The sequence below is a fragment of the Anarhichas minor genome, unplaced genomic scaffold (assembly GCF_050575085.1).
Source record: "Anarhichas minor isolate MPS153535 unplaced genomic scaffold, ASM5057508v1 ptg000011l, whole genome shotgun sequence".
NCBI lineage: Eukaryota > Metazoa > Chordata > Actinopteri > Perciformes > Anarhichadidae > Anarhichas > Anarhichas minor.
The window spans coordinates 7,964,313-7,988,930 of NW_027466457.1; the positions used below are offsets into that span (position 1 = coordinate 7,964,313).

The 24,618-nt window shown below is 40.5% G+C and overlaps 3 protein-coding genes across 4 annotated transcripts; all 3 read left to right on the forward strand.

Moving 5' to 3' along the window:
• Nucleotides 1-557: 557 nt before the first annotated feature.
• skor1b (SKI family transcriptional corepressor 1b) lies at nt 558-6,820 on the forward strand. Its single transcript, XM_076089920.1, has 7 exons — nt 558-2,282; nt 2,633-2,726; nt 2,845-2,949; nt 3,068-3,127; nt 3,503-3,577; nt 5,933-6,007; nt 6,723-6,820. The coding sequence occupies exons 1-7, from the start codon at nt 558-560 to the stop codon at nt 6,818-6,820; spliced, it is 2,232 nt and encodes a 743-aa protein (XP_075946035.1).
• A 1,446-nt stretch (nt 6,821-8,266) lies between these two features.
• On the forward strand, nt 8,267-16,210 carry pias1b (protein inhibitor of activated STAT, 1b). Of its 2 annotated transcripts, none has more exons than XM_076089183.1 (14): nt 8,267-8,311; nt 9,703-10,135; nt 10,244-10,328; nt 10,530-10,577; nt 10,705-10,795; nt 10,896-11,030; nt 11,141-11,246; nt 11,740-11,813; nt 12,093-12,253; nt 12,729-12,862; nt 12,941-13,118; nt 13,237-13,376; nt 14,252-14,289; nt 14,387-16,210. In XM_076089183.1, exons 1-14 carry the CDS (start codon nt 8,267-8,269, stop codon nt 14,717-14,719), a joined length of 2,001 nt encoding a protein of 666 aa, XP_075945298.1. In that variant the 3' UTR covers nt 14,720-16,210. The 2 variants fall into 2 exon arrangements, with proteins under 2 accessions (XP_075945298.1, XP_075945297.1); XM_076089182.1 differs by lacking the exon at nt 8,267-8,311 and adding an exon at nt 8,434-8,818.
• Nucleotides 16,211-16,360: 150 nt separating this feature from the next.
• On the forward strand, nt 16,361-23,665 carry morf4l1 (mortality factor 4 like 1). Its single transcript, XM_076089184.1, has 12 exons — nt 16,361-17,806; nt 19,078-19,124; nt 19,231-19,298; nt 19,393-19,479; nt 19,810-19,887; nt 20,015-20,040; nt 20,280-20,371; nt 20,542-20,643; nt 21,816-21,904; nt 22,008-22,180; nt 23,015-23,099; nt 23,184-23,665. The coding sequence occupies exons 1-12, from the start codon at nt 17,767-17,769 to the stop codon at nt 23,266-23,268; spliced, it is 972 nt and encodes a 323-aa protein (XP_075945299.1). The 5' UTR covers nt 16,361-17,766; the 3' UTR covers nt 23,269-23,665.
• The last annotated feature ends 953 nt before the right edge of the window (nt 23,666-24,618 follow it).

Below are 24,618 nucleotides of genomic sequence, written 5' to 3' on the forward strand. Positions count from 1 at the left end.
AAACATCTTTTACGTCCTCCAACACACACTTCTCATCGCATCCGACTCTCACCTGATCACAGCTTTCTAATTCACGACGGAGGGGAAAATTAAAGGTGAGTTTTGGAAACAGATTTCGAAGGTAGCACAGCCTGTGTTTGTGTCATGACTTTAATGCATCTATTAGCTTATAAAAATTGCAATTATTCAGAATTTAAACCTGCTGTTGACCGTAAAAAAGGCGGAAGTTGCAGGCAAATATAAATAATTAAAGTAAGTGGAGTTTTAAGTGCAGGGAACATATACTTTGCCCATCAACAAGTCACAGACATATTGCTTAATAACGAGCTTTTTGTATTCTTATTTTGGTCCAGAAATTAAAAAACAATTCGAGTTCGTGCAATTCTCTCAAGATAAAGGTCTGTCCTTTCTGTTGCCATGTTTAGCAGCTCATCAAATAATGATCTAAAAAGCTCAATTAATGGGTTTTATAAAGCTTAACTTGAGGCTATTATGATATGGCCAAATCGCACATATTAATGACGAACGTCGTCTCTGCAGCTTCCAGGCCTCCAAGGATGGACTCTACACCTGCGGGACGAGACTCCAGCTCTTCGCCAAGCTCCAAGCAAGAACTTTCCTACACGAGCACCAAGAACCTGAAGCCCAACCAGGTCGGGGCGACGGTGCTGTACGGAATACCGATAGTGTCTTTGGTGATAGATGGCCAGGAGAGACTTTGCCTTGCACAGATATCTAACACGCTGTTGAAGACTTACAGCTATAACGAGATACACAACCGGCGTGTGGCGCTGGGAATCACCTGCGTCCAGTGCACTCCTGTCCAGCTGGAGATCCTGCGGAGAGCCGGTGCAATGCCAATCTCCTCCAGGCGCTGCGGGATGATCACTAAGCGCGAGGCCGAGAGACTATGCAAGTCATTCCTAGGAGCTCATGCGCCGCCTAAACTTCCAGAAAATTTTGCCTTTGATGTTTCCCACGAATGCGCCTGGGGGAGTCGGGGCAACTTCATCCCGGCCAGATACAACAGCTCCAGGGCCAAGTGCATCAAGTGCTCCTATTGCAACATGTATTTTTCTCCAAATAAATTCATATTCCATTCGCATCGCACGCCAGAGTCCAAGTACACTCAGCCAGACGCAGCTAATTTTAATTCTTGGAGGAGGCATCTCAAACTATCAGATAAAGGGGGGCAGACAGATATACTACACGCATGGGAAGACGTGAAGGCCATGTTCAATGGGGGCAGTCGCAAGAGGACGCTGCCAGGCAGCGGGTCCGAGTCCGGTTCTTCATTTAAATCACATGGACACAACCGTCCCCGAGACTCACCTGATATACCTGCAAAGATCCTCAGCTGCGAGGACAACCGGGGCGGCATGACGAGCACCCGCAGCTACCCAGTCATCCCCGTGCCCAGTAAAGGCTTCGGGATGCTGCAAAAGATCCCACCGCCGCTCTTCCCTCATCCGTACGGGTTTCCAGCGTTCGGCCTGTGCCAGAAGAAAGACGACAGCGTGCTGGGAGAGCAAAGCAAAGCGGGCCTCCCGGGTGTCCTGTGGCCCGGTACCAAGGACAGCGCCTATCACCCCTTCCCCATGTTCTGGCCCGCGGCGGGCGCGCTGCCTATGCCTCCGTACTCCCAGACTCAGCACAAACCTCCACCGGAGCTGCTGTGTCCTCCGAGACAGACTGACATGGACATATCCGAGCACAGCGACCGGAGCACCAACACGTCAAAAGACAGCATGGTTGACAACGACCGGTGCCCCAGCACTCAGTCGACGCGTAACGAAGACGACAAGTCGGGGGACGAGGCGAGGCCGCTGGAGGGGATGACCCTGGCGCCCCGGAAAATCAGCTACGTCTCCGCGTTCAGACCCGTTATTAAAGACGCCGACTGCATCGCCAAGCTGTACGGCAACAGGGGCGCTTACAACGGGTGTCGCACCGGCTATTTATCGCCGGATTTTTTGAGTGAGAGCTCGAGCTACCGGTCCATGTCCCCCTGCGTGGACAGCGAGGGCGAGCCGGACGTGGACGTGGAGACAAATAAAACACCAGAGGAGGAGGAGGACTCCCGGACTCTGTCCTCGGTGTGTCCTCGGACTCCCCCAAGCTTGGCCCACAGCGTTTCATCAAACAGCTCAGAATCCAAGAGCCTGCAGGAGAGCAGTCTGGTTGATTCCCAGAAAATGAGCCTCCACGTGGCCCAGTCCTCTGACAGAGAACTGCAAAACAAACAGTCATCAGAGACCCACATAGCTGCGTCTTTTACTGAAGTGAGTGACTTATAACTGAAACATGGCCATAATAAGCTGTATTATCTCTCTAAAGTTGTCTGCAAATGGGTTTCTTTCCTTGGCTTGTGTGTTTTTTTTAAACAGATATATTTGTGCTCTTGTGACGAAATGTGAAATTTATGTTAAAACAGTGTAACAGCAGCAACAAACAGCATGTCCTCAGCATTTAGAAAAAAAGAGAAACATAAATCAATCCTTTAAATAAAAATGTACACACTGCAATTTAGAGTATATTTTTAATTATTATTTTTTGGATTAATTCTAATTATTTTTGCCAAACCTCTTGCAATTTTAAGAGTTCAAAGAAGTGGTGATTCTGTCTTCTTTAGGTGTACACACCGGAGAGGGGTGAGCTGCAACAAAGGAGCAGTCCCTATCAATTCAGACCTGCGAATTACAAGACTGGAGTACTTACAACAAATGGTTAGACTTTTTTTCTGTTTTTGTAAAAACATTTTGCTGTAAAAACAATAATAAAAAATAAAAAAAAGAAGAAAGAAAGAAAGAGGTTACAAATTACATCGATTTATTTTTTCTTAAGATGAGAGTGCAAGTAAAGAAGAGCCGTCTTCCACAGTGGAGGAGATCGAAACGAAATCTTTTAATGAACAAAGCAGTGATGAGAACCAGCAAGAGCCGGATGAGGGTAAGTTACATCGAGGTCAGCGAGTTGGATTTTCTCTGTTATGAGTAAGTTTCAAGAAATCGGCTCTGGGTCTACTTTTTCCAGATAGAGGAATATCATTTATTTTCTGTGTATTCAGGCGAGGACGCGCCAGCCAGAGCTCTGCCATCACAAAGAGCCATAGAAAGTCTGGCAAAAGGTAAGACGATGTCTTACCGTTAGATATAATGATTGACAGATAACAAGCTTCTTTCAAAATAAAAATAATATTATTAATATAATTATGAATATTGATTTTGCTATTATTATTATTATCTAAAAAAACGTATATTTTCTTTCTCTGCTTTGCCTTGAGGCAGATTATTTGGCATTCGTCCCCAAAAACATAAAAGGCGATGTTTTTTTACATTTTATTTTTTTTACTGCAGGCCCAGGAAGACCTGCTCTGAATAGTCGATGTAAATGATGATGGTGTCCTCATCACTGTCATTAAAAATAGAAAACTGTCCTAGAAGGAATCCTGCTGTACCCTATTCTCCTCCTCCAACGTCCTCTATTTCTGTCTGCTTTTTAGAGGAACTACAGAAGCAGCTGTTAGAGCAAGTTGAGCTGAGGAAAAAGCTGGAACGTGAATTTCAAAACTTGAAAGGTAAGCTAAATTCTGCAACCGTGCTTTCCCACTATTTGGGCTTTTATCACCACAGCAGTGATTTAACAGACAGAGACTCAAAAGTCCTTCTGGTCAATGTTAAGTGTTGCTCGCCTGTCATGTTTGTGAGTCAGGTCAAAACATGAACCCCTGCCATCATGCCACGACCAAATCCACCTCAACAGTAGCATGCATCTGCTCCTCTCTGCAGAGCAAAACAATATTTTAAAGGGCACCGTTCTTCCAAAAATGCTAAGTGGTTAAGGGACACACTACCCTGGAAAGAGATGCTTTCAAAACCCCTTTTAACAATGATTTGAGAGGATTATTTCATGCAGCAATTATTAACCTTCGGTCCAAAAACATCCATTTAGAAAATAGCTGAAGAAAGTGCAGATATTTTGGGACTCAATTTCAACAACAGAAACATGGTTATAAAACTTGTTTTAAATAGATATCGACATACAGAAAATTAAAAAAGGAAGGTGAAAAAACAAGTTGAGAAAAAAAGTAGCTTGATATTAAGCTGCTTAGAATGGCAACACAATGAAAAGTGTGACAAAAAATTCTGTGTGCAATGCATACTTTCAGAATATCTGCATTTGTATGCATACAAACTCAACAGAGATCTTAATTCTTAAAAGAGAATTGTATCCACATCCAGGAGAAGCAGCAAGAGGGCTTCATATGAATCTCAGGTGAATTGCAGGATGAAACACTCACATTCTGACTGCTCCAGTATTTTTTTTTATTGACAGTAACTCCTAAACACCTTCTCTCCAAAATGCTTGAAAACGTCTCACCCACTCAACTCTTTTCACATTCTGTTTTTCTAGAAAGCTATTTGAGAATCTCATTAAAATGGAGAATGGATGTGCTGCACAGAACTGGTCTATCAGAACAGTGGGACAAAAGTCAGCCGTATACTTCCCAAAGATAGTACTAGTTTGTACAATTTCATTTATTTGTGCAAAATCTCGGATCTAAGTGAACAACAGAGTACTCTGTTATGTTGTACAAAGGTCTTACAAAGTATTTGTCAAAGTGTTTACGTTACTCGACCAGCCCGTGTAATGCAGATCAGTCTGCATCATCTTTGGGTTTAAACATATACACCTAAACATGATACGGGATACTCATCATTTTACCAGCAAAAATATCTCAAATATGACATGTCGTGTATTGTTTGAAATTATACTTATTTTGTCTCACCTTTGTGCAACATCACATATGTCAAAGTAAGGAGACTGTCTTAGAAATGAATTCAGAAAATCAAAGTACATTTGGTTCTCTACAAACTACCTCTACTACTACTACTACTACTACTACTACTACTACTACTACTACTGGATTTTTGGATATCATTTCATAATTTCTAGCAAATAGGATATCAGTTCCTGATGCCTAATTTAAAGCTGTATGGTGGATTTAACATGCATATTCAAATAGTCTTACTTTCATTATCTTTATGCATTCATTGCAGTATTTGGATCCAGCAATTGGAGTTTGATTAAAACACAAATCATAATCTAGTGACAAGACAACACAACTGTTTTAATCTGTTGAGTTAGACAGAGTGCAAATACCTCCGTTCTACATTTATTCTCTTTTATACTCTTAATTGTCAACAAGGTGGGTTGTTATAGGATCAAGTCATAGTCTGCAAACAAGATACAATTAAAATACTAACAAAAGCATGTCGATTACAACATCAGCACACGTGTCTCAACCGGTCTTGGACATATTTCGATTTTTACTTTAAAAAATAGAGGATTAGAGTAGAACTTATTTTACAAACTGTTTTTCATTTACACTTTATTTAAACTCTCATTGTTGCATTTGTTACAAACTTTTCTGACACCGAGCAATGAGTTTGAATATTTTTTTAATTTAAATTATTCTAAACTGAATTATCTTTAAAAATTCTAATTTCTTATCTTCATTATAAAACATAAATGCAAGTATGTCCACACATGACGTTTGCTTTAATTATAGCCCTCTCGATGAGGTCGGTACCTGGTTTCTTGCTTTATCTTGAGAACAGCGCCCCCTAGAGGCTGGTGAATCTTCGGAATGGACCTCTTTAAGTGTTATCAATGTTATTAATCTGTTATAAGCAAGAATCTATCGGGAGGACTTCATCCAACTAACCTCATACTCCCTGTGATTATTTCTATTATTTTTAAGGTGCGTTTTTATTTTCATATGAACAGACTATTTATGACAAATGTCAGAACAACATTTGTATAAATTAGTATATTAGTATAAAGTATGTACAGTAGCTAAATTAACGCCTTGTGTGTGAAATGGTTGTGGTATTGGATTACTGATTCAAATCGGCCATTTGTTTCACAGATAATTTTCAGGATCAAATGAAAAGGGAACTTTCCTACAGAGAGGAGATGGTTCAGCAGCTTCACATCGTCAGAGGTGAGAGAAATAAAGCAGAGGGAGCGGATACAGCAGCGTGGATTCACAGATTTACTGTGGCATGTTTACCGACGTGATTGATGACAGACTACATGCTTGAAATGCTCTGTGTATACTATAGCAAGGATTTGCGTGGGTTGTCTGTAGGCTATCATTTACTGTTTTGATACGCAAAGTCCGTTAAATTCACGCGAATCACTTGCAATTATGTGGAAAACATTTCTCATTTTTCCACATTTGACCTGTGATCAATGTGTTCCACATATTAAATAAAGACATACATTACCATATTAAATACAGACATGAACCTATAACGTAATGGCAATTTCAAATAAAGATAACATTTCTTTCCAAGATTTAATTTGATTACCTGCAGCCCAGTGTGCATCTACCACCATTACCCAGGCTCTGGACGCTTTATGCAGCGAGTTGAACCAAGAAAGAGAATTCGTGTTGTTCAGCAGAAGTTAAAAAGTAATTGTAAAATCGGTGGAATAGCAGCCAGTTTGGCAGATTACCTTTCTGTCAGACTCGACGATCCAAACATTTTTGGAGCATGAACTTCAATCAATTGATCCTATTATTATGTAACTGACTCAACATGCCTAATTCAAATACATCAATTGTGTGTTGTAGCTTAATATGCTTTTCCATATAGACCGATTTACCATCACGTGCACGTACACTATTGATTGTTTTATCTCCTTCTTCATAGAAGCTCACGACGCTTTACATCATTTTTCGTGTAAGATGTTGACTCCTCGCCACTGCAGCGGATCCTGCTCCTTCAAATCTCCTCTGCTACCGCCCTGAATCAGATTATAGCACATTTATATGAGAAGGAAACAAAGGACACATATACAGTTCCTGTCAAACCATGGAAAACTTCCGAGGAATCAAGTTAAAAGAAGACTTGTGATATTATAACATGTGTATCTCCACCCTCACTATTTATGTCACCATCTTGCATACAGTGTAATTGGTTTTCCTGAAATTATACCATTGATGCTATTTATTATTTGTGGCAAAGTGCAATGACAATGTATGTATCTTGTAATAGTTATAGGTTGTTATTTCGTTGTTTTTTTTGTCAATAATCGCAGCTTTGATTAGCCAATTCATTGATCCTTATCCTGTATTGTGAATTAGCCTACTTCTTTTGCTGTGTTCTTCTTTGCAGACCAATAGCTTCCTTTGGATGCAATGCACTTTAAACAAATGAATTACCATAAAAACCGTGTGCATTGAAATAGGCCTACAATATAATTATTTGTAGCGGTCAAACCATGCCTATTTGTCTCTCAAAACACTGGAGTTAGTAGGCTGAATTAGGTGACCCGCGACATTGAAAGTAGCGACATATACTATTAAGAGTAACCTATTTGTTCATGTAGCCTAATATTTGTTTTCATCGCTAATAAATAAATTAATTTATTGAAAGAAATGTGGATTCTTGCCCTGAGTGCATAATTCCCTTTCTTGAGTCCCATTTCTCTCAGGAGAGCATCGAACTTGCTCAGGCTTTGAATTTATGTGAAACCTTCACCTCTGTGTGTTGAATTATTGAGGCTATTTGTTTGTTTAGCGCCACAAACAAGAAGCTATCCATGAGAAAACACTATAATTTAAGTTTTATTTTCTGTACCATTGGCCTCCGAAAAAATGCCATGATGATTATTTTCACTGTCTAATAGCTATTTATTTGATCCATTAATTGATTAGACTACAGATTGTTAAGAATATAGAATGTCAGGAATAGAAGGAAATAGTCGACACAACTTCTCAGATCCTGTTGTGACATCTTCAAATTGTAATTTTTGTCCAAAACACGAATAGCCTATTTAATATTCAGTGATATAAAATAGAGAAAAGTAGCACATCCTCACATTTAGGTGACCAGCAAAGCCATTTGCAAAACCATTTGCGCTTGATTACGTAAGTGACTACCAAAATAGTTGGTCATTTATTTCATGTTAATGACTAATGAAATAATCGATTAATCGTTAGATGAAATACAACTGAAAAAGAAGAAACACAATGTACTATCTCAAACCGCAGTCAGTTGTATCTTTGTGTAAGCTCTTTCATACGAGCAGAACAAAATTCCTCAAACAAATGAAATGGTATTAGAGTGGAAGGCATAACAATTAATGTTCCATGGATACAGTTGTATGTGTTGCGGCAGCGCCCCCTTCTGTTTGTGGTGAAGAAGTGACACAAATTTGAATTTGCGCTGTCCCTTGAGGATGGCTGTTGCGCATGCGCACCAAATGTAACAAGATGGCGGAGAGTGCGGAACTGAAGGTAAAGCGAGCCCCTTCATTAGCTTGACAAATAGACGTTTCATATTGTGAGAATTTCATCTCAAACCATAGCACCATTGTTACTGGACAGTAGAGACCCAATGAATGTTGTGATCAAAGCATATAATACCAAAACAACAGAGCACTGGGGACCGGCAAACTGTTAGCTGGCTGGCTAGCTCGCTAGCATTAGCTTTGTTATTGTTGCCGACGTTCCGTTAGGCTGCCTCTGCTGTGTGGCTCACCTGCAGATAAGGCCAGATATCGCTTTTAGAAAGATACGAAAACCACGTTCATGTCAACGTTTTCAACCCAACGGCACTGTAGTGTCAGCCACTTGACATTATCAGTAGTTCCTCAGGTGGACCTCAATGTTTGTTTTTAAAATTTGGCTCTGTCTATTCCCTGGAAGACGAGCGCAATTTAGCTTCCATTACCATTGTTTCTGATGAGATGGGACGGTGGACCACGGAATATAGCTACTATCCACAGTCGGGATAGCGGCAATGTAACGTATATTGTCGATTACTGTTCAAATAAATGAGATAACGTGAATACTGTAACATTAAGTTTTCTTTCAGTCCGATTACGTTACACCGGCTTCACACTGGCGCTGTTGGCTAAATGCTAAAGCTACACTGTCTCCCTCCACCTTCTGACGTTACTCTCTTAATGTTGGTAATTCGTTATTAATTGACATAAAACGCTAATTGTTACACGCTTTCGTTATGGTATGCTCCCTTTCTAAACAAATCTCGGCACAGTTGACACTTCTTTGCCTCATATGAGCTGTATTCTGTTTTCTTCTCTTCATTCGTGTGTGGTGCCACATCGCACCTTTTAAACACAGTTATCCACAAGACATTACTCTGGTGGGACATGAGTACATTTACAACAAACAGTAGCATGATACAATGGAGTCACGATCTTTGTGGATATGAAAATGTTTTGGTTTCATATGTTCTGTGGCACACAGGTGTTGATCCAATGCTATGATGATGTTAAGGTTTGTGGCGTTGCTTTATCTGATTGCATTACACTGTACTGAAGGATGCGTTTTGTTGAGAATGAAAGTCCTGTGTCATTAGATTGTTGATGATGATACTCATGCTGTTGTTTCCACACACCTGCTGAAAGGAAAAGAAGTATAAGTTATGTGCGGCCACTGCTTCAAGCCAGAGGGCCATCTCTGCCGAAACAATGTCAGAGTGTCTGTCTGTTAAATATACCGTGTGACGATGCTCTTAATGTGTGTCTTTTATTGAGATAAAGAAAATTCATGTTTTAAATAAGTCTAATGAGAAAAGAAAACTTTTTTCTTTACCTCTTGGGAAAATCTGTTTCCCAGGGTTTAATAATTGACCATTTTCCCCACTCTTCATTTTTCACCAGCAAATGGTAATGAGCCTTCGAGTTTCAGAGCTCCAAGTGTTGTTGGGATACGCAGGACGGAACAAGCACGGGCGCAAACACGAACTTTTGACCAAAGCTCTCCACCTACTCAAGGCCGGTTGCAGTCCTGCAGTGCAGATGAAGATCAAAGAGCTCTACAGACGGCGCTTCCCAACCAAAATGGTTTCGCCGGTCGACCTGGCTCTGCCCGGTGTCCACTCTGCCTCCAGCCTGCCTGCTGGCCTTGCCCAGCTGGGATTCGACAGCCACGGTTCCGCATCGCCCCTGCTGCCTGTTTCTTTACTTGGGCCGAAGCATGAGCTGGGTTTGCCTCACCTCCCCTCCGCCCTTCACCCCGTACATCCCGATGTCAAGCTCCAGAGATTGCCATTCTACGACGTACTGGATGAGCTCATTAAGCCAACCAGCCTGGGTGAGTCCGCCGCTTCCATGTCAGGAGTCGACATTAGTTAGCCGAGTGATTTCTGTAGGTTTTCTTTCCTCTGACTGCCGTGTTCTGCTCCTGGTTTCTTTTTCGTAGCCTCAGACAACAGTCAGCGGTTCCAGGAAGCATGTTATGCCTTTGCATTAACACCACAGCAAGTTCAACAGATCAGCAGCTCCATGTAAGTGAGGAAGTTCTCTTGTAAGAGATGTGAGAAAAGAAGACATACTACTGTGAAAACACATTTTTCAATGTACTGTTTACATGGATTAGAAAGCAGGTGTTCGCGGACACCGCAAGCAATCAGAGTAAACTAAGTTGTTATTAGATTACGTGTTAAACTTTTGACCCGGTGGATCTGACTTCTCTTTTAATTCTTTAGGGATATATCTGGGACCAAATGTGACTTTGCTGTTCAAGTTCAGTTAAGGTATGTCTGTTCTCTTTTAACCAAGAAGTATATCTGTGTAAAGTGAATAGTGGGAACATTTCTTTTGACATTTGTCCCTCAACATTTGTGCTTCACGCTTCTTTAATCTGTTTTCTGCCTTTTATAGATTTTGTTTATCAGAGACGAGCTGTCCCCAGGAGGATCATTTCCCCCCTAATCTCTGTGTGAAGGTGAACGGCAAACCCTGTAATCTCCCGGTGAGTCCAGACAGTTTGTTCTCAGATGTCAAATGTTCTGTGTAAGACACCACCAGTTACTGAGAATCAAGGTCACTGACGTTTGATGTTTTGTCTGCAGGGATATCTTCCTCCAACCAAAAATGGAGTTGAACCAAAAAGGCCCAGTCGCCCCATCAACATAACCTCTCTTGTCCGACTGTCCACCACAGTCCCCAACACAATTGTGGTGTCATGGACTTCAGAAATTGGGAGGGTAAGAAGATCCAAGTAAAGCTTTAGGAGTCAAGTGTCAAAGCCCATTAAGGAGGACCGTAGTCACCTCGGTGTAACTTGTTTCGCTCGTTTTATCTTTTGTTTTGTCAGAGTTTTTCCATGGCTGTTTATCTGGTAAGACAGCAGTCGTCGGCAGTGTTGTTGCAAAGACTACGGGCCAAAGGAATTAGGAACCCTGACCACTCGAGAGCTCTGAGTAAGTTGCCTCTTGATTTTGTAGTAAAAACATAGAACAGGTGTTGCCACTGCATCTGTAAGTAAAAGACAATCATATAATTTAATTCCTTTCATATAGACAATCCTGTGCATTTTTGTGGCCTGTTTGACCACGTAGTCACTACAATCTGGAAGTCCCAGGGATTCAATTTAGGACCCAAAGAAGGAACAAAGTTCTGCAAAGTTATTCCGTTCCCTAACGATTCCTGAAAATGGTCCTTTGCTCCTTTCAACAGTTGTTTTTTCACACACCTAGAAAACTTTCCTCCCGTCATATTTTTGTATTGGTCATACAGTGGTATGTGGAGTACACCCACACGTGATGTTTCTCTTTAAATCGTTGTGTTCTCTGTGGATTGATCAAGGATTATTTCTGCTGTAGTTTGAGATCCTGATAAACAAATTAGCATTAACGCACTTGGATTAAACAAAGTCATGATTGTTGTATTGTGCATTTCTTTTTCTTCTCACAGTCAAAGAGAAATTAACAGCTGATCCAGAGAGTGAGATCGCCACCACCAGCCTACGAGTCTCTCTCCTGTGTCCTGTAAATACTTCACTTTACTGCTGAGTTATTCTAGTTATTGTGAGAAGTATAACCAGTAGCCTGCAGAATACCAGGAGAACCAGTTAGTCAACTAGTCATTCAATACATCTACAAAAAATGTTTTGACAACAACTGTATTTTATTCAGCTGACAGAGAGACTAAATGTGCTTTACCATATACTTATTCTAATTGGAACACTGTTGCTTTGTCCTACAATATCCTCTTATTATACAACTAAGTGGCGTTCATTGTGTGTGTTTTTTTGTTTTGTGTTAAAGCTGGGGAAGATGAGGCTGACAATCCCTTGCAGAGCTTTGACATGTTCTCACCTTCAGTGCTTCGATGCTACGCTTTACATCCAAATGAATGAGAAGAAGCCGACCTGGGTGTGTCCAGTCTGTGACAAGAAGGCGCCCTACGAGCACCTCATTATCGACGGGTGAGCACAACACGTCACACATTCCTGCTAGATTACTGTCTAACGCCTCGTTTCCAATGCACGGTTCTGTTCAACTCAACTCCCTTTACTACTCGTTCCTTGTCTCTGTTTCTTTTTCCACTGCGGTTCGTAGCCCCTCGGTGTAGTAGGGACCCCCCGCTTCATCTTCACCCTGCTGAATCTCTTCTTTGGCAATCAAACAGAGGAACATCTGCACTTTGTCATTTGTACGGCATTCTCTACGCCGGAGTTCAGCAGGCTGACGCTTTTTAAGATGTGGATCTATTGCTTTTATCAACTTTCCTGTACCATATTTCATCATCTCATTTGTATCCGAAGCCGACACCAAAGCATCTGAATTGCAGCTTTATAACGTGCCACTAATGCTGTATTTCCCAAAACTTAAGATGATGAAGTACTAAAGCCTTTGTAATTCTGGTTGCAAAGTTGTAGAAATGTTCTGCCGTGTTCACAGGTTGTTCATGGAAATCTTGAATAGCTGTTCTGACTGTGATGAAATCCAGTTCAACGAGGACGGAAACTGGTCCCCCATGAGGTCGAAGAGAGAGGTGCAGGACGTGTCTGCTTCGTACAACGGTGTAGACAGCGGTATGTAGCCGGTGTATTTCAGATGCACTCAGTCATTGAGAGCTGTGAGCACAGTGTGAGTTAACTCTTCCTGCGTAGATTCGTCTCGGACAGACACGCACGAGCACAAACGGGGATCGTCTCATGACAATAACAAGAACGTTGACGTGATTGACCTGACACTGGATAGCTCCTCGGAGGACGAGCTAGATGATGAGCCGCCTCTTAAAAGGCCCTGTCCCTCGCTGTCACCTGTCTCTCCACCTCCAAGCAAGGGGTAAGTCTCCAACCCATGAACAGGAAGTTAGATCACCATGAGCACATTTTTGGGATCTTTGTGCTCAGTTGTGTGCTGTACTTTGTCTCTAACCTGATGTGGCGGTGTTTCTTCTCAGAGTGCTGAACCTCCACAGCCAATCGCCACCTGTGAGCAGAGCACCCAGCATGCCCAGCGTGGATACCAGCTACATTCCTCCCCCTCCGCCTCTTATCCAGGACTATCGCCACTATTATCACACAACTAGTGACCTGCCAGGTACACCTGTCACTTGCCTTAAAGGATAGGTCTAGATTGTTGTCAAGTCTATCTTAATACAATAATCACATGCCCATATGTACGTCAAAAAACTTTATTGATCACAGTATTCATTTGTTCTGTCCATGCTGGTTGTGAAACATCGTCTTTTAAAGTTAAGGTGAAGCTAACATGATGTTAAAGCAGCTGAATTAGTTTGGTATCTTTCAGTGTTATAGTCTTTGTTGCACAAAACTCCCTTCTTTGTTATTCCTCAAACAGTGTTTAGATGCTGAGATGTGGTGATGTGTCCTGATAGTCGTGTGTAATCCTGTTGCTGGGACAAACCCTCAGCAGGAAATGTGATCACATGACTGCCAGGATGAAGACACCCATTTGCTTTGTCTAACTTAATCTGCTGAAGCCTCATATTAGCTTAAGCTAAGTTTTGACATGGACTGCTGATAATGTCCCCGATCTCTTTCAGCTGGAGTATTCAAAGTCACTGCCCCCTCCTCCTCAACACCCTTTAACGCCTATTATTATTATTATTATTCGTTAATAGTAGTAGTATAGGGTAGGGTAGGGCTTTTCAATGAACCCTACCTTCATTTCCTCCATGAGCTGTGTGTCAAAGTCACTGCTGCAGCTCCAGCTGCTGGTCGTGTTGGTAAGGGGACCAAACTACAAGGGAAGGATCCTTTCACTGCTAGTATGGACAGGAAGAATGATTACAGCAACCAATCATTCTCTCAATGTACAGATTGTTTTAATAGACTTGACATAATCCAAGAAAACAATCTTTGAAGACAGACGTTTGTATATTGTTAAATCAACTATAAATACTGGGAGTGTATTTGCAGAATAGGTAAATGAACCTTTTCCTTTTCTTACAGATCTAAATTTCTTCTCCTTCCTCCAAGGCGACAATCAGGTATATTTACTCAAACGCATGAACTTCGGCAGCATCGTACCAAAGTACGTTTATGTTTGGTTGTTGTGTTGATGGTCACTCTTTTCTGTCTTGTTAGCATTACAACATGGTGATGGCTGCCGCGGCAGCTGCATCAGCATCAGCCTCAGAGGACCACGACTTGCTCCTGAACCGCTTCCTGCCCTACGGCTCCTCTCCGATGCTACGGGAGCAGCCGGGCACCCCGGGGAGCAGCACGCTGGCAGCCACCAACGGGGGCAGCAACAGCGGCAGCACCAGTAGTTTGGTGTCTTCCAGCAGTCTGCGGGACCGCGACAAAGACAGAGACAGGGACAGCCACAGCATCTCAGGGTTGTCGAGGTCCTCGGTGGAAGCTGCAGCGGCGGCAGCCATTTATGGCTCCATATCTGACGTTATCTCTCTTGACTAGACCCACACAAGACTGAAAGACATGGGAGACCTCGAGGACAGGAGTTCTTTGTAAATAAGGAAGGGTAAGATGAAAGAATACAGTGCTATGTACAGAGAGGAAAATCTATTTTCAATTTTACTTATCATATGTAAATAAACTTAGGACGCTTCTTGTCCGGTGAGTTACTTCAGTTGATATTTTTCTGTGAATACTGAAGACTTTTTCACATTTCTTCATGTGGTCCTTTGATTATATTGTACCTTTTTGTACCTGGTTTTTACAGTTTTGTTTCGATATTCCATGTCAATTGCATTATTTCAGTATATTATGTGCACAGAACCCAATGAGGTGACACCTTATGTAACATGATATTTAAAGTATAAAAAAAAAATGGGCATTGTTATAGATGTACAAAGGGCAAGTCACAGCAAAACAGGAACATGTGTAACACTTTTTTTATTTCCTAAATGGCATCATTTCTGTCAAAGCTGTCTTGACAGCAGAAAGATCTCGCCATTTTTGCCATCACTGTAGATTTTTCAGTCAGACATCGATGCTGTGGTCATTTCATTTTCAAGGAATTATTTATGATGTAAGTTATGTTGTATGTATGCTGTTTTTAAAGAAGCATTCCTTATGCCTCTATGAACTGTTGCCACTAGAATTGAAAACGCTAGATCCTTCTGTTGTCAGAACTCTGCGCTCTTTTTGCCTGTTTCAGTCAATCAAATATGAACCATAGTGTATAGTTTAGACTGTACCAAAATTGCATATGAATTGGGAGTAAGTCAGTATTGTAAGACAACGTCTAAATGAATGGCACTAGTCCAGCAAGCAGCCTTCTTTTTCTGTAAGTTTCTTCTAAAGTGCACCTGTTTTATTTTGAATATCACACTTAAAATTATGCCTGAAAGACTAAAGCGTAGTGGCCGGTTGACATCTTTCAACACAGCTAGTTTCATGATGCATTAATGTTATTTTAGCACTTGATCTTTACATAAAGGCTGTGTGGAGCAGTGAAGAGTCCACAGTTGCAGGAAACACTTCAAGAGTTGTTTTCAGCTTTCTGTGTCCCTGCAAATTGCCTGAAAAGCTCACGTGTTGTGTGTGTGCTATGCGGTTCCTTACTGAGGCCACAGGATGCAGAGCCTTTCTGCTGCAGCCTGTGAGAGAACTGTGATAGCGTATTTTTTGAGTGTATCACAACATGCATTTTGGCCCTGAAGTTAAAACCATTGAAGTTATTATGGATGCATCCCCTCCCCTTTATTTTTCTTGACTTGTGCTTACAACTAGGATTATTTATTATCATATATATTTTAAGCATTTGTTTGATTTGTGGATATGCATTGCTGTCATTGTATGTGATATTTCTTTTGTAATTATATAATTAATGCTATTTAAAGATGTCATAGTTGCTTGACATGCATTGTAACATTTTCTGTTTGTTTTACTATCAGATGATGTCAATAACTCAATAGAGGCTTTGATCATTTTGAATCGCTACAAGGTCTACTGTGCTGTTTGATACTTAATTCAACGGATAGAAAGTGCACATCTGTAGCTGCTCTGAAGGCAGTGCTGATTCAGCTGCATGGGAAACAATCCTTAGCTTAATCACAGTTTAATACAGCACATGCTTGTAGTAGAGGCAGATATATTGACGTTTTGCAGACAGTCAGCCGATGTGAAGGACATTGAGTAACCAGAATTTGCTGTAGAGAAACACCAATATATGTTTAGAAATGGTGTCATATTACAGTTTTTCCACCAGAGGGCACTGATAATGAAAGTCAGAACTAAATTTCCTACCAAACCATCCGATAGTTGTTGAAACATTTTACTTAAAAAGAAAAAACCCAAACATCAACCTCATGGTAGTGCTACAGGGAAATAGTCCGCAGGATCCCCTGTGAGCCATGAATGTCTGTATCCATCCAGTAGAAAACGTTGCGTTACTGTATACAAATTTTAAATTTGGGGTATCTGAATCAGAAATCACAAAATAAAAAATGTTGTATACCTATTGTTTAATTTAAATCCCAAATTTGTCAGCCCACTTCAAACTGCTTAAATATTGAAAATTGAATGTATTGACTGCCAATATGCCAACATCTCAGACATTGCTTTTCAGAGCCATTTTGAGGTGGTGGCTCAACAGGTGTTGGACTCAGTCTTCAGATTGATTGATTTGTGTGTCCTTAAGTAGTGACAGGGACGTTGATGTGGTGAGTGTCCCCAATTATTGATTCTTAAAAGTCTTATTTTTACCTACAATCAACAGCATTCTGGGCAAAATCAAGAGGGAATCTCCTTGTTCAGACACTCTTCTGTTTCTCCTTTTTCCACCGGTCTGTACTTGATGGGAGTGATGAGGTTGTATGTAATGTTACAGCTCTGCTCCATTTAGGTGTGTCAGTGAGCCAAACACTGGCACACCTAACAGGAAGGCAGCCACCAGGGTCTATACAGACAGAGGGGTGTTAATGGAACCAAAGGAAGCTTTCATCATCTTTTGTATAACCTTGAAACACTATTCTGGGTTTGCAGTGAAGTATATTCTGTAAATACTGTTTATACATTTAAAAACTGACCATATAGTCCCCACAATCTAATCTCTGAATGCTGAAAAATACAAAAATCAGAACACGTTATTCATTTTTTGCTTGCTAGAAAACTTTTCCTTGAGGGTTACAGTGGCTGAATCGTGACTCATGACCTCCGTTTTTCTATTTAATTTGCATTCACAAGTCTTTCATCCATCTAACTGTTAAAACATATCACTAAAATACCGACGGACAACGGTCACTGCATACGACAAAACGTATTCAAGAGACAGTTATTTTCACTTCACATACATATGTATATTTGGCGTTTCATTTCGAGCATGGATGTACAGCGACGTTCAGGCAAAGGAACGTAAATGCTCTTTGCTTTCAGGCGCATCTCTCGTCGCGGTATTAATGCGTCATTGCGTTGGTTATGACGGATTTAGAGAGCGGCGCCGTTTCAGACTGGAATGGGAGCTAGCAATTTTCCCCATATTTTGATAGTTTAGTCCGTGAATGGCGCCGAAACAGGACCCGAAACCTAAATTTCAAGAAGGTAACAAGTTGTCTGTTTTCATTTCTGGTGGATTCACAGTGCCTGTCGGTGCTGGAGCCTTCGGAAAGGTCCGAAATGTTAGCTAGCTTTAGCACTGCCGCCGCCGAAATGCTAGCGTTGCCTTCATTGTTGTTGCACATACCAGGTCTTGATGGTTTATTTATTTTACCGCGGTAATTATTTACTTTACAACATGGTGTCGTTTCAGCAGTACGTTTGTATAACGGTAGCGTCGCGGTTTGATTTGCTGCAGTATAGCTAGCAGCTAACGTAAAGCGCTGTCTTCATTCATGCAGCGTTAGCTCCCCATTGATTTAACCGCCCACCTCTCACGGTGGACTGTTAGCTGAAGCTAGCTGGCTAGCGGCTAACTGTTGTTTTCTTCTGCAGCTCTCTTTAATATGCAAAGTACATCATGTCTTCAAAGTACTTTAGTGGTTTTTGTTAGTGTGTCAAATCAACTTTTCACATGTTTAAAAAAATCAATAGTGGGTTCATTGATTAAGTAATTAATTGTAACATATATATCACATATTTATTGGTTACTCATTGTTTTCATTAAATTGTATAAAAAGTTTGTTTTTAGAGCTGAGTGAATTTCGCGTCTGACATTATAAATCAGAACATAGTTGCTTATTTAAAGTGGTGTGCAGTATCTAAGATACTATAATTATATTTTATGATATTCATATGTAGTCTCAATTAAAAGTTATGTAAATTAACTTTTTGCAAAGTGCTGCAAGCTCTCTAATGAGGGTAGAAATGATAAGTCGATTAATTATTTGACAGAAAATTTATTTTAATTATCAGTATCTAAGTTATTTACCAAATTACGTTATTTTCATCTTTTTTTCTTCTATTTTACATAATTATGAACTGAATATATCTTGGTTTTAACGACTAAATCAGATTTTTGTAGAATATTCAACAGACAAATCGATAATGAAAATAATCTTAAGTGTTATGCTCAGCCCTTCATACATCATGTGAGGTCAGCTGGTAAATCAAACTCTTGACTCTTGTCTGACTCCAGTAGATTTAATGTGATCTGAGTGTGTGGCTGAAACATATTTCTAAACTTTAATGTCATTATTGTTCTCGGCTATTCGACAGAGACCGGTGTTGGTTGCTGATGTGCAAGAATTTAAGTTTACGGTGTAATTATTGTTCTTGTGTTTGTGTGTAGGAGTAGTTTAGCCAGCTTTACATTTTCACCGTGTTTTACTTGGACTGCTCTCATGCTGATTTTAATTGACCAACACTCTGTTCAGGTGAAAGAGTGCTGTGTTTTCATGGGCCATTGCTCTACGAAGCTAAGGTAGGCTGCCTTAGTTAGTCTGTTACTCTGATCATTTGATCCTCCTGTGTCTCTGATATGAACCCTTTGTTTTTTTTGTGACCATGATTTATGTCTTTCTTTGCAGTGTGTTAAGATAAACATCAAGGAAAAACAAATCAAATACTTTATTCATTACAGTGGTTGGAACAAGAAGTAAGTTCTGGTTCAGATAAAACTAATCTTTCAGAATAGTGCAGTAAAGATTCCCCATGTGCTTCATTTCTTTCTTGGTGTTTTTATATTGCAGCTGGGACGAATGGGTTCCTGAAAGCAGAGTGCTGAAGTATGTGGACAGTAATCTGCAGAAACAGAAAGAGCTTCAGAGGGCCAATCAGTAAGTCTATTCTCCCTTTTTACTAACTTTAGTGTTTACAGATACCGCTAGAAAGAGTGGTTTTATGGAAACCGGGTCCACAGAGAGAGAGAGAGAGCAAATTAAGGCAAAATACACGCATTGCCTAATTTGAGTATAAAATGGAGTTCTATATAAGACCTAATGTGTTACAACACACTGGGGCTCACAGACCAGTCTAAATGAATGAGAAGCACTGCCAAAACAAAACACTACAGATGGGGTTTGTTAAATATTCTGCCTAAATAAACAAACTGTAGTCTGACTTTAATATGAATGATGTATTCTGAAGTCATGTTTCTCTTGCTGTAGAGACCATTATGTAGAAGGGAGAATGAGGGGTGCTGCGCCAAATAAGAAGATACCTGCTCCACCGCAGAAAAATGATGTGTGAGTTTACGCCATTTGTTATTCCACATGTCAGCTGCTGTGATGTCTCCTGTTTAAGTGGTCTGATACATGTTAATGATTCTTTATTATTATTATTTTAACGCGTGTCTTTTTTTGTCTTTTGTAGGAAAACCAAAAAGAACAAACAAAAGCGTAAGCATGAATGTCCTGTTGTGTATTTATGTCGTGGACACCTTTTTGAATGCATGCCCTCCAAAATCAGTCAGCAGTTTGTTTTGCACAGGTGTGTTTCCGTTAGCTTTCCAACAGAAGCTGTGAGCTATCAAGCGAATACAAGCATAACTAGAGTCGTAGCAGGATGTCACAATCACTTTGGCGTTTACTTTTTCTTATGAAGGAAATAACGGTTGAGTGTTCTTCTGATCTTGCAGCTCCTGGTGCAGGAGAAGGGACGAGTTCAGGAGGAGACCCAACCCACCCTCCCCGAAAGAAGAGGGCACGCGTTGACCCAACTGTTGAAAGTGTAAGTTCATAAATAGCAACGATGCTTCTATATTTATACTGAGCTGAAGTGAAAGTAACTGAGTCAGAAGTCTACTTCTCTGTAGGTATGTTTCGGAGGATGGAATGACTTTAACTGCGTCAACGTTGTGCCAAAAAGCTTCTTTCTTAAATTTGTTCCTGTCCGCTCAGGAGGAGACCTTCATAAATCGAGTGGAGGTTAAAGTAAAGATCCCAGAGGAGCTGAAACCATGGCTTGTGGATGACTGGGACCTGATCACACGGCAGAAACAGGTTAGAACCTTTAAAATACACACAGCATTCGTCTTCATTAATATTATCGCATGCATTTATAATATAACTCGGGGGTTCCTGCAGATCCTTAAAAGGCATTGAATTGTTTATTCTTTAAAAAAAAAAAAAACTTATCTGGTATTAAACTAAGTCAATCTGTCAAAAGTCTTAAAAATGCTAAGACATGAGATGTAGTAGATTTTTACCAATTGATCTCATTAGCATTAACGTCACGCAGATCCGGATAGCGGAACCAACAAAGATTTTATTTCCTGAGAACAGAGGATCCTCTGTCTGCTAGCTAGCTGTCACTGTAGCTACACTGGGAAGTGCAAATTCAGCAAAAAAAAATGGCTATTTAACCGGGATTTCATTTTGTCTGAAACCGGTACGAGGTAATGCGCACGAGGCTCGTTGTTGGCGTTCAGAGCAGAGAGGATGTGAACAATCCAGTTGTCTAGTGGTGGTAAACTAACAGTGTACGGTTCAGTTTGTCTTTGAATAAATGCTGCAGCTCCTCAAGACCCAAATAACTTTCCAGTGTCTTGATCCTCAGCCGGGTCTGTTGGTTACCGAGCCGCTACGTGCTGGCTTCCCTTTTTATTTATAAAACGCCTTTAAAAACAAAGTTACAAGCAGCTTAACAGCATACAGATGCAGAAAGGAAGACGCATACAGACACATACATGAAAGCTGCTATACAGGGAAGGCAAGTCGGTAGAGATGGGTCGAGCAATTTTTGCATACGTTTTTTAATTGGTGCAATATTGTTGGAATTATTGAATTTGTCCCTTTTTTTTGTACAGCTTTTTATATGATTTACGATATCTCGCTCTCAAGACACAGCTGATATGTCATCACAAGAACTTCATCTATTCCAGGATATGAAAAACATCACATTGTTTCTATACATGACATGAGCTTATTTATGAGCTATTAAAAAAACCTCAGTCTTAACTCAATATGTTTTAACTCATGATCCTAACGAGCTGATTTCCCTGAAAACTAAAAAAAAGATATGCAGCATGTCCAGATACACAACAACGGGAACATAAAACAGAAATATGAACTGGTGTGTATGAACTGGGTGTCGCTCTTCCAAAGGAACCCTGATGACGTTTCCAAAGTTATGTATCCGTGTTTCTTTTTGTCTTTTTCTTTTATGCCTTCAGCTTTTCCACCTACCTGCCAAAAAGAGCGTTGATGCAGTGCTTGAAGATTATGCAAACTATAAGAAATCAAGAGGAAACTCTGACAGCAAGTAAAAATACACATTACTTGTCATTTTCTTTCTGTGACATGAATTGCTGCAGGTTTGCTCTCTGTGTCAAAGAGATCCAACTTGTTTTTCCTTCACCCCTCAGGGAGTTTGCTGTGAACGAGGTGGTTGCTGGTATCCGGGAATATTTCAGTGTCATGCTGGGGACGCAACTTCTCTACAAATTTGAGAGGCCGCAGTACGCAGACATCCTGGCCAACCACCCAGATACGTCCATGTCTCAGATCTACGGCGCCCCTCACCTACTTAGACTCTTTGGTAAACACATTACCCGGCTGTAGTATTTGTGTTATTTTTTTGAGAAGAGCAGCATTAATGCATTGCTACTTAAAACATCTGTAGCAGTCCGCCTATAGAAGTAATCCCAGTAAAAGTAGAATTAGATAAATACGGTATTTAATCACCAATGGACTCACCTTTGTTGAGCCACAATGTTTATCCCTTCTCAGACTTATGGGAAATGGTGTGCATTAAAGGAAGCTAAAAAAAGCACAAATAATAAATAAACAGAAGCATTTTTCAAAATACTACGGTATTGTACCGTAGGTCGGGCTATGGTAAGAAGAAAGAATGCATGTGTTGCTCCTCACATGTACAAAAAGATTGAATACGTTTGTGTCTGAGCTTCTGAACTGAATGTAGCTGCTATAGCGTTAGCATAAAACACCAAGTTTGCTAACAGACTTCTGAGACACATGGCAAATATAATATCTGACTTTTCACAGTTCTGACTTTAAAATCCCTTTAATAAAAAAAAAATCAACATTTGAAACAGAGAATCGGGGCATCGGTGTTCAATTCAAGCCATCATCAGTGTGTCCTGACCTGCTGTTCTATTCTCTGGTACAGTGAGAAAACAACATATAGTTCCTAGATGTTAGAAATAAGAGTGCAGCCCGTTTCTTTCAACTACCTTTTCGTGCTCGTCGGTATTCATCCGCATCCACCACTATGACCCGTGTTCTGTGTTTTAATCACTTGAATTGCCTCCTTGAGGATGAGTGGAGTCATTGAAATGTTTTCTATCCTTAATGAAGACGAGGTTTGCGGCCACGTTGTGTGTAAAATGCTGCCTTTGTTTGGTTTTCAAAGTGAGAATTGGAGCTATGCTGGCGTACACTCCTCTGGACGAGAAGAGCCTTGCACTGCTGCTCAGTTATCTACAAGACTTCCTCAAGTGAGTATTCACAAAGCTGTCATTAATGAGGCTCGTAGCGATTCACCTGCAGCAGTAATGAATACAATGTAACTTCCCTTCCAGGTATCTTGTAAAGAACTCTGCATCGCTCTTCAATGCAAGTGACTATGAAGTTGCCCCTCCAGAGTACCACCGCAAGGCAGTTTAAGGTTTTCTTATTTCCGGATCTGAAGCCTTTGTGTGTTGAAGTTTGGAGACTACGTTCGTGACCTGTCGAAAGGATGTGATTTCACAGAAAAGCCTTCGGAGAACTGATTGTGCGAGATCCGTTGATTTATTAAGGAAGACAAAGGTGTCACACTAATCCCTGGACAAATTCATTTTCTTTCATGTGGAAAGCTGCTGAGTACGCTCTTCCTGTATTGGTATGTTTTTGAGTACCACTTTTTAGTTTCTATGATACTTCTTTTGTCCGGTGGTTTACCAAGATCTTTTGAAAAGGAATTTCATCATGATTCTTTTTTTTGTTTCCTGTCTTGGTGCGGATGCTGGCTAAATTTGTCTTGTAGGCTGTCATCATTTTCTAATAAAAACCTCATTCTCAAGTTGTTGCTGTATCTCTGATTGGAACCAAATGTAAGATCAAGGTGGAAGTTATTGTCCGTCTCTTCATCTCCGGGGAGAATTACATTTCTTCTTCTTGTTATCGGTACTGTTGTTGCTGACGGCAGTACATCCTCCTAATGTGAGCATATTGTCTCGTCTTAAATGCTCTAATCTCTTGTCTATGAAAATACTTATTGGATAACATGGATTACATTTAGTTTATTACTTTGACTATGCGTAAACTAAAATTGTCAGTTTGCAACTGTACACACAGTACTGCATATGTGTATTGGTTATTTCATATCACTCCAAGAGGAACTGATATCAATGTGAAACATTAACTAAATGCGTTCTGCTTACTTTTGCATTAATTCTAATTGAATATAAAAAAAACAAGCATAACTGAAAAAGGCCAAAAGAGTAAAAATGTCTGTCAAATGTTAAAATTATATTTCAATAAATGCTCATTCGATATTTAAAACTCAATGAAATACCTACCTTAATAATGAAGCAGTCATTCAGTGTTTAAACCTTTTGAAATTTGGATAAATATCAAAATGTAATAAATGGCAAATACATGGTTCAAACATAATTGGACAGATGTACAACAGTAATTGTTAGATGTATGTGAATAGATGGTTAGAATCCCTTACAAACAGTTTCTCAAAGTCGGGTCAACAGGTCAAACTCGAAGAAGTGGATCATTCGTTTTTTAAACACCTGAGCAGTCTGTCTGCTGAAGATTCTGCTTTAAAGGCAGAATGACGAGGATTTGTCAGTTGTTTGGAAACGCATCTATAAAGTCGGCCTCTCCTCCCTGGCTCAAGACGCCAGAAGGGCACGGCCGTGACTTCGCCACGGTTAACGTACTCTGACTCACTGGAGGTGGTCTGCAAGTATTAGACTGCCATTGGCCACTGATTTCAGCCAGTATTAACATTTAACATATAAA

What these genes read in the sequence shown, in the direction of transcription:
- skor1b (XM_076089920.1), top strand. Translation starts at nt 558, where the DNA reads ATGGACTCTACACCTGCGGGACGAGACTCCAGCTCTTCGCCAAGCTCC. An exon ending in CCAGCAAGAGCCGGATGAGG is followed by an intron (nt 2,950 to 3,067) that starts GTAAGTTACATC and finishes CTGTGTATTCAG; the next exon opens with GCGAGGACGCGCCAGCCAGA. An exon ending in CATAGAAAGTCTGGCAAAAG is followed by an intron (nt 3,128 to 3,502) that starts GTAAGACGATGT and finishes TCTGCTTTTTAG; the next exon opens with AGGAACTACAGAAGCAGCTG.
- pias1b (XM_076089182.1), top strand. Translation starts at nt 8,759, where the DNA reads ATGAGATGGGACGGTGGACCACGGAATATAGCTACTATCCACAGTCGG. An exon ending in GAGCACCTCATTATCGACGG is followed by an intron (nt 12,254 to 12,728) that starts GTGAGCACAACA and finishes CCGTGTTCACAG; the next exon opens with GTTGTTCATGGAAATCTTGA. An exon ending in TCCTCCAAGGCGACAATCAG is followed by an intron (nt 14,290 to 14,386) that starts GTATATTTACTC and finishes CTGTCTTGTTAG; the next exon opens with CATTACAACATGGTGATGGC.
- morf4l1 (XM_076089184.1), top strand. Translation starts at nt 17,767, where the DNA reads ATGGCGCCGAAACAGGACCCGAAACCTAAATTTCAAGAAG. An exon ending in CCACCGCAGAAAAATGATGT is followed by an intron (nt 19,888 to 20,014) that starts GTGAGTTTACGC and finishes TGTCTTTTGTAG; the next exon opens with GAAAACCAAAAAGAACAAAC. An exon ending in TATCTACAAGACTTCCTCAA is followed by an intron (nt 23,100 to 23,183) that starts GTGAGTATTCAC and finishes CTTCCCTTCCAG; the next exon opens with GTATCTTGTAAAGAACTCTG.